General features: G+C 40.3%; 1 protein-coding gene across 1 annotated transcript; it reads right to left on the reverse strand.

The window, feature by feature from the left end:
* Positions 1-284: 284 nt before the first annotated feature.
* On the reverse strand, positions 285-1,208 carry LOC142451057 (olfactory receptor 8S1-like). Its single transcript, XM_075552993.1, has one exon. It carries the CDS (start codon positions 1,206-1,208, stop codon positions 285-287), a length of 924 nt encoding a protein of 307 aa, XP_075409108.1.
* Between the last annotated feature and the right edge of the window lie 8,282 nt (positions 1,209-9,490).

Here is a 9,490-nt window from a genome sequence, read left to right on the forward strand (position 1 = left end):
CAGGAGATCTAACATCTGAGTCCTAGCAAGAAAGTGGTTAAAAAAGAAAGAAAGAAAGAAAGTGGTGATGTGAGAGGGCAGAACTAAGAAAACCCAAACCATTGATCCATAGACATAAAGAAGACATTATTTCATGTATTTTAATTTTCATTGCCAATGTGGCCAAGGAAAAGTTGATACTGGGTCCCTTAAAGTGATAGTCCAGAATTCTACCTTACTTTTATGCATTTGACAACAACAATTCATTTTCTATTGTTCTGTGAATTTGTTCATTACCTGTATCATCACAGACCCTTCTCCAGCATCTTTTTCAAAGCTGCTTTCACATCCTTGTTCTTTAGGCTGTAGATGAGGGGATTCAGCATGGGGGTGACTACACTGTACTGCAGCGAAGCTAGCAAATCAAGGGAGGAGCCAGAGGTGGGCATGAGATAGCGAACCAAACCTGAACCAAAGAACAGGGTCACTGCAATTAGGTGGGAAGAGCAGGTGTTGAAGGCCTTGCTTCGGCCTGTGGTGGAGCTGATGCTCAGAATGGTAGAAATAATACGGACATAGGAGATGAAAATTGGGAAGAAGGTCCCAAGCCCATGCAGTAAAGTCGAACATATTAGGATGTCAATATGGATGGAGATGTCAGAGCAAGACAGAGGCAAGAGTGAGGGAAGCTCACAGGTGTAGTGGTGTATAGTTGGGACCTCACAGAAGTCTAAGTTAACAGCCAAAAGCACAATGACAACTGAATTGAGAGAGGCCAGGCCCCATGAGGTCAACACTAGCTTCACACAGAGCTGGTTGTTCATCACTTGACCATAGAGCAGTGGGTGGCAGATGGCGGCATAGCGATCATAAGCCATCATTGATAGCAGGAAAGCTTCGGTCCCTGCGGTGATAAACACAAAGAAGACCTGTGTCAGGCAGCCCTCTACTGAGATGGTCTTCTTCTCAGACAGGAGGTCCTCCAGCAGCTTGGGCACAGTGACAGAAGAGAAACAGAGGTCCAGGAACGACAGATTGCTCAGGAAGAAGTACATGGGCGTGTGCAGACGGGAATCACTCTTGATCACTAGCAGCATCATGAGGTTCCCCATTATGGTCAGAATGTAAATCAGCAGGAAGAGCACAAAGAGCAGAACCTCAACGTGGGGGTCAGCAGACAGCCCGAGGAGAATGAACTCCGTGATGGTGCTGTGGTTCCTCGGAGCCATGTGCGGAGGAGGTTTCCTTGGAGTAAAATGGGAAGAGGGGTGAATATCTCCACAGCTTGTTTGTTTCTCCTTCAGGGCATCACCCAATTTTCTCATACATCCTTCCTTGCTCTGCCTGAAGTCTGCGGAAACATCTCAAGACTGCCCACAGTAGTGGTATCTCAGGAAGAAATTTTACCCTGTTTTGTCTTTGAAAGTCTTTGGCTATAATACTTGCATACTTTTGGCAACATAATTCCTTTCCAAGAGACTTACTGGAAGAGTAAATATTTCTCAATCACTTACACACTCATGGTATTTAATTTCTACTGAACTATTTCTATAGTTCAGAGAGCTTTAAAAATTCTAGCACCTATCTTCAGTGGCTTTCTAAACTTTCTCTTGCCTCTTATTTTGCCATGAATTTGTTGTTGTTCCAAATTATCCAAGAGCTCCTTACTAGGGCTGCCTTATTCATTAAGTATAGGAGGTATAGTGTTTGGTGTTCACAAAATTTTTAGATTTCCCCCCAAAACATATTCCATTCTTTTAATATCAGAAGAAAAAAGAGAATGCAATCCACCCTGGATGATATTTGTCTTTGTATTAATGCAACCATAAGTATAAGTTTAATTTTTAATAGGTGAAAGGGTCATAATGTGACCCTGTTCCTTACTTCATAAATAATATATTTGATTTTAATAGGATTTGATCTCATAAAAAGCACTTTCTCAATTAGTTCTTATGACAATTTTGTGAGCATGGCCAGGTAATTCTCATTCCTTGGACAAGGACCCTTATCCCTCTTTTACCGATGAGCAATCTGATATACTAGGAGATTTTTTAACACCATGTTCACAAAAAGCACAATAAAAAATCCTATCTCCTCCTAATTCTCAGCCAAGGGTCTAAGTTTGTTGCACAAGAATAAAGACCACAATTCCCATCTTGACAATTACAACTCTTTCTCATCTACCCGGAATTTACACGTTAGCCTTCTAGTTAATCCACTCCTGATACTAGGCTGGTCCATTTGTTCTGTTCTTCCTCTTGTTATTCCCCACTTCAAATGTTCTCCTACTTGGCTCTATGGATCCAAACTCTCATGGACTTCCTAGTCTTAGCTCACATATTTTATGTGTCCTGATTGCTCGCTCCTCTAAACCCACAGTTCTCTGTTCTAATCACTGGGCTCTTTGCTTTCAGTTGCCTTGAGTCATGGTCTGAATTTTTCCTAGAGCTAATCTTCCATACATCTTAAACATAGATCTTCTCAAAGTAAAATGTTTGATTCAATCATTCCCTTCAAACTGTGAGCTCTTTGAGAAAATGGACCACATTTAATAGGATTCTAGATATAAATAATAATCACACATCAACATTCTCTGACTTTGTTCCCCATCCCATTCTTCAAATTACTCTCTTATTGTTTAGGAAGCCTTCTTGTGGCATCTCATGTTCCCTTCAGACAAGATTTTTCACTACTCCAAGCACAATTTCTCCCTTTTGCTTCAAGGCACCTCGTATCGCTCAATAGCAAGAACGTTGTACCCAATAGCACTAATGGCCAGCAGAAGCAGTGCTGATATTGCTGCTCATCAAGGTTGTCATACAGACCACTGATCACAGGAGGGGTAGAACCTAGGAGCAGGGATTGCTGTTGCGTTTCAAGGGGATGTTCTTATCTGCACAAATTATGTTATCTCATGTTGATGCAAGACTTTGTATGTGCTATTATTTTTGTAGAAACCACATCACATCAAGTAACAGCTTGCATTTGTGTTGTGGATGCCTTATAATTTTCTGTCCCCGGATGAGCAGAGTGAAAAAAATATATACTTACTTTTTGCTTTTTTCTTAAATTCTCTAGCTCTAGGAAACAGGTGTAGTCTAAGAGGAGGGTAGTGGGTAGTTTATGTTAGGTGCTGCCAGGTCAATTTTGGTTCATGACTTCATATGACAGTATCAAACTGCCCCCATCATATTTAATAGGCCATGCTCTTTGTGGGAGTAAGTTACCAGGCCTTTCTCCCATGGAGACACTCGCTGGGTTCAAATAGCCAGCTTTACTGTTAGAAATTGAGCTGTTGCCCCACCAGGGCTCTGGTGATGTTAGTACAAAATTAACAAAATTAACAGCTGTTACTACCCATTAGATTCTAGCTCATACCAAATCCTAGAGAGCAGCCCAGCACTCCCTGCTCCAGAGTCTTCACAGATGTAAATCTTTTAAAAATTGTTTTATTGGGGGCTCATACAATTCTTATCGCAATCCATCCATCCATCCATTGTGTCAAGCACATTTGTACATTTGTTGCCATCATCATTCTCAAAACATTTGCCTTCTACTTGAGCCCTTAATATCAGCTCCTCATTTTCTCCCTCTCTTCCCACTCCCCCTCCCTCTTGAAAGCTTCATAATTCATAAATTATTGTTATTTTTTCATATCTCATATTGTCCAATGTCTTCCCTCACCCTCTTCTCTGCTCTCCTTCCCCCAGGAAGGAGGCCATAGGTAGATTCTTGTGATTGGTTCCCCCTTTTCATCCCACATTCCCTCCACCCTCCAGGCATCACCACTCTCACCACTGGTCCTGAAGGGGTCATCTGTCCTGGATTCCCTGTGTTTCCAGTTGCTATCTGTACCAATGTACATCCTCTGGTGTGTAAATCTTTATGGAAGGCTACTGCCACATCTTTCTCCCATGGAATGACTTGTGATATAAGTAGTGATACTATATTTAGAATAATTTTGAATCCTAATATATGGGACTATGTACTAAGTCTAACATCCAACCATTGGTTGGTTGCACTATAGTGATTTGCATGTTGCTATGGTTCTGGAAGCTATGCTACAGTGTTTTCAATTTCAGCAGCATGAGCCGTTATGGACAGGTTTCTGTGGAGCTTTCAGTGTAAGATGGACAAGGGAGAAAGGCCTGGCAATCTACTTTTGAAAATTAACAATGAAAAGCTATGGGTCATAATGAATTATTGTCTGATATAGTGCTGGAATATGAGTTCCCTAGACTGGCAGGCACTTAACATAGACAGTGAACACAATGAACTTGAACATACCAACACTTGTGAGGAAAATGCAGGACCAAGCCACATTTTAAAAATTCTATACATGAGTCATAGTGAATCAGAACTGACTTGATAGCAACTAACAACAGGAACAGGTAGTAAGTTACTGTCCTGTATGCCAATTCCTGATTGATTTGATGTTTTTACATTAATTTCCCAACATTCTACTTTTGTCTGCCATCCCACGATGACCAGAGTCTATCCTCTGAGCTGTGGTAGTCTCCAGGACTCACAAACTTTTTAATTTTACTGACTCAGAGACCTCGTTTCTGCCCCCTCCACCCTTGCCAGCAATCTATGACCTCATGATAGTGCATCAATAGACATTTAAAATATTTAATTGTATTAACAAATTCATAAACACAAGCTTAATTTCATTTTATACATAGTTGAGGTTACCTGAGCCCAGGAAACAGTAGTGTTCACCTTTGTGAATCTGCAGAACTTTAACTTATATCCAATGATGGAAAAGTTCCTTTCGAGAATCCTGAATGGATAAAATTGTAGATACTATTGAAAACAAACATTTTCTATGAAACTACACAAATGGAGTAAAATGATAAACTGAAACAATTATCTCCAAAGATCTGTATATTTCAAAGCATTTGTGGATAGAGCTACCCTGAGAAAGGCTTCCTTTCTCTGTATTTACTCATGAAGGGGACATGACCAATGCCTTCAGGGTCTTCTATGTCTTGTTTTAAAACCGCGGTGGCAGTTTTGGCGAGTCATTTCTGTCCTGCCTTAACATTCTCATTTTGCGTGGATGAAGGAAGCAGCTACATGTGATTTTGGAGGTTTCAACAAGAAAGAGAAAGCTCTATTCACCATTTCTAGACAGCACCTCAAACCCGTTTCTGAAGTTTCTTTAATGACCACAGACAATTTTTTATTTAAACCCTAGATCAATTAAGTACTTAAAAAACAAAGGGGGGTGGGGGTTTATTCGCAGCCAGTCTTTAGAAAAAGGAAATTGGCTTAATCTCATCTCATTGTGTAAAAGACTGGTGCCAGATTTAGAGCATGGGTATCATGTTCATTTAGCTAGCAGGTCAAGATGAAAGGAGAAGAAAGAGGAGACAAACGGTAAAAGGAGAATTCCAGATGTGTCTTAGAAAAGCCTCTGTCTCATCATATTCCCAACACAGACACTTCATATTCCTGCCTGGCACAACTGATCATTTGATGAATTTCTCCTATGAAGGGATGAAGCAGGATTTGGGGTATGTTTGTGACAGTTCACTAAAACAAGACTCTTTCCTACTGAGCTGTTTTACTGAAAACCACGGAGTCTGTCCACTAGTTAAGGATCAGTGTAAAATTGAGAAGAAATAACTCAGATAACATAGTAATTATCCAATCTTGCTGAGTCAACTATTTGAAAGTAATTTGCATGTAAATCAATTTCTTTATGTGCTTGGAAAAATGCATCCCCTAAAATTGTTAATTAAGGATAGTGTGGAATGAATCAAGGACAGAAGGGTGTGTGTGGAAGGTCAGTCTGGAGAAGATGGCTTAAGGGATCCTTGGGGTTGAAGGGCAACTTTCAGACTGCAGTTGCATGGGGGAGTAATCTGAGGCGGGGTGGGGGGAGGACATCAATACTGCAAGCAGAAAGGGACTGAAGGTCAATTTTATTTACTTGAAATTATTCTCAGAGTTGTCTTCCTCTGCACTCCCTCTAACTGCTTACAGTGTCTCAGCTTTGACTAGATCTGAGGGTGGTAAATTACGAAATTATGAGAAAACCTTCGCTGCAGTTCCTTTAACTGTAGTTCTGAGAGAGGAGGAGTGCAAATAGCTCCAAGAGTCCAATAATTATCTCTGATCTTCCCATTTTATTTCATGCCCCAACTTTTTGGAAGCTTTTGGGATCAGGACTTTGAAAGGGTTCATGTCTATACTGTAAGCTCTTCCTGTCCCCAGCCCTATGCCAAGAGGAAAGGCAAGTCCTTCTGAGAAAGTGTGTAAGACAGCTGGGGAAAAGAAACCAGGACTTTATGGAGAGGAGGAGATAATCTGTCAAAGATGAGCGAAAAACATTTTTTTTCATCTTCAACTTAAGAAAGAGGAACAAGTGGAGCAGGAGCCTCAGCTCCAGGGTGAATTGAATTGATGCTACAGCGTTAGGCATTGTGGGTGGCGGGGAGAATGAACAGCAGGGGAACTTTCCAAGAAGCAAAATAGGGAACACAAGAGAATTAGGGAAGATATTACCATGGTCTTGGCATTTTCTGGACATCCCTGTATGCTCCAGCTTCCCCATAATGGGTGGACACGTCTCAGGTGAAGTCTTCTCAGTAGAGAGTTCTCTTCACAGGAGTCTGGTTTTCAGCCTAGCGGATGGCTTGTTCTTCTGGCAACGAGTACATGAAGTTACAGTAGTTCAATCTCTAGAAGCATTTGAAATATTACAGAGTCAGTATTTTTTCTACCTCAACATCTGAATTTACTGTGGTATCAATCTGCAATGCCAATCACTAGCAGAAAGGCAAGGAGAGTTTCTCTAAAGAGAGTTATATTCTAAACATCTAGTATTTATATTATTCCAGCTTTCTCACTTGACTCAATTCTAGTGACCTGCCATCTCTTCACTTATTTACCCTGTGCATCTGAAGACTATCTCTTATACAAAGAGGTTTTTGAGGGAACTAATCAAAGGCTATATATGTTTAGATAGCCACGGGCTGGTTCTGGATCCCAGGGGAAGCTGGGTCTTGCATTCCCTAAAGTCTCAGCCTGAAGCCAAGCTCTGGACTCACTAACTACACAGTTTCCAGTTAACAAGAAAGCTAAATGTAGTAAGAGGCACTTGGGATTCTTTCCATGACAGTATTTGAAGCTTCTGAATTAAGGCAATTATTTGAACCTAAGAAACGAACTCTGTGTGGGATGGGGGAGAAAGATAAGAAAAAGATTGACAAATTTATTATGTCTGAAAATGGGCATTTCCTTATGGACAGTTGGGTCTTTTAGGATTAAAAAAATCATTATTAATTGGGAGATAATACATATATCATATCATTCCACAGTTCATTCATGTCAAGCCGAATTGTACAATGGCGGCTACAATCCATTTTCAAACATGCTTTCTCTTCCTGGACTCTTGTAGGTCTGTCATCCGAGGGAGGACACACTATTGAGGTCCAGTGTGTTTTCTAGTGTCCAGGAGCTTTTCTTATATCACAACACGATTGTTCATTAGAAAAATTAATTGAGAGAAAAGATAACTCCACCTCAGGACAATAATTAGTTCTTGAGATTCGGTTGTTGTTGGGAGCTGCTGAGATGGCCCTGTTCATAGTGACCCTGCACACCACAGAGTGAAATGCTGCCTGGTTCTGCATGATCCTCACAAGTCATTGTTGTGTCTTAACTCGTTTTTATAACCATGTGCTAATTCTTCTTGTTTTAGGTCTTTCTCTTTTTCGCTGACCCTCTCTCTCTTTTTTTTTTTTCTCGCTGACCCTCTCTTTTACCTAGCCTGATGTATTTGCTTTTCCAGGGGCTGGCTCTCCTGATAACATGTCTAAAGCACATGCAGAGGGCTCCAGCAAGTATCAGACCCATGAACTTAAGTTGGACTGGGCTGAATACCTTCTTCTCTGTTCTTTGAAAGAACTGAATTCCTTCTTGCTATAAGAGTAGTTCTTGCTTTAAAGTTCTTTCTTATACGTAGGAGTGTCATTGGTTTTGTATCTCTAGACAGCCTAGCTTTATATGCAACTCCCCCAACACAACATTAAGTCATAAACTCTAATCCTCTTTTGGTGCTATAAACTGTAATCCTAAATGACAACTCTTAATATTATTCCTACCCCAGAGTGCAACTCAAAACCCTAACTCTAAAAACCAGAATTAAATCTAAACCGCAAACCCAAACCCAAATTATAATCCAAACTGGAGACCTACACCTATTTTAAATTTAACTCTACACCTAAACCTAAACCCAGTGCTAATCCTACCCTAAACAGAACCCTAGTTGTAATCCTAATGCTCACCATAACTCCACTAACCCACTGCCATTGAATCAAGTACAATTCATAATGAATTTATATAAGATTTCCAAGGCTGAAGATCTTCTCAGGAGCACATCGCCTGATCTTCCTTTGGTGGCCGGTGGGTTGGATTTTGTGGTTAGCAGTTCCATGCTTACCAGACAGACAGCAGCACCAGGCCTCCTAACCATAACCTACTCTAATTCTTCTTACTTCAAACAGAGCTCTGTGTTTAATCTTTCCCTTAAGGCTACACCTGTACCTAATCCTAACCTTAAATGTAACTTTAATCTTAACCCTAACTCTAACTGTAATTCAAAACCTAATCTTAAATTTAAATCCAACCTTAACCCAAACCCTAAAACTAAGCTTAATCAAAACGCAAAACCCAATTTTAAATTTGACTCTGAACCAAGACCTAACTAGAACCTAACCGAAGCCTAACTCCAAGAGAACCCTAACTCTGATTCTTATCCTATCTCAAAAACTGTCAGCCTAACTCTACCCCTAAACCTAACACAAAACCTAGCTCTAAATGTAATCTCCCCTTCCGTTATTTCCGTGTGATTTAGGTGACACTTTAGAGTGCAGTTTGGTTTTCATCTAATACTTATTTTAATTTGTGGCATTGATTGTAGTTTCCATACTCCACCTTCCTCCCTGTGTTTTTCACTCGTCTCCCTTTCCTGTCCCTTCTTACCCCCTGCGCTGTATACCTCAGCATATGCTGCCCTTTTTGTCATCTAGTTAATTGTTCTAAAGATGTAGTACCTCCCTAGAGTTGTCAATCATTTACTTTATCGACCTGTTTATTGTCTGGCTAGAACAAAATTAAAAGAGGTCAAAAAGGAGAACAAATGATAATATATTAAATTTTAACCTAACTACATCTGCATTAATTCAATATCTAAAGTATTCTGTGTGATAGGAAGACTATTCACATTCCTGGTCAATAGTCACAGGGGATTTACCAGAGGCTTAAGCCACATGGGTCCCAGCAAATAGATTTTGGACTTTCATTGTCATTTATAGCCTTCTGAAAATTGGATGCTTGGAATTTAAACTTGAGTGCTGTTTCCTTCTCTGATCTTGGATTTTACTATTTACAAATCTAAGATCACACAAGCTGGTGTGTGGACTTAGGTGACGCCTCACTTAGATGACTGTTTGTGTTAAGACAAGTCTTTGTGTCCCCAGGCACAGCTTTTCTGACAGCT

Source organism: Tenrec ecaudatus, chromosome 6 (genome assembly GCF_050624435.1).
Source record: "Tenrec ecaudatus isolate mTenEca1 chromosome 6, mTenEca1.hap1, whole genome shotgun sequence".
NCBI lineage: Eukaryota > Metazoa > Chordata > Mammalia > Afrosoricida > Tenrecidae > Tenrec > Tenrec ecaudatus.

Bases quoted from the DNA above. Each gene is read 5' to 3' on its own strand.
- LOC142451057 (XM_075552993.1), bottom strand. From the start codon at position 1,208: ATGGCTCCGAGGAACCACAGCACCATCACGGAGTTCATTCTCCTCGGG.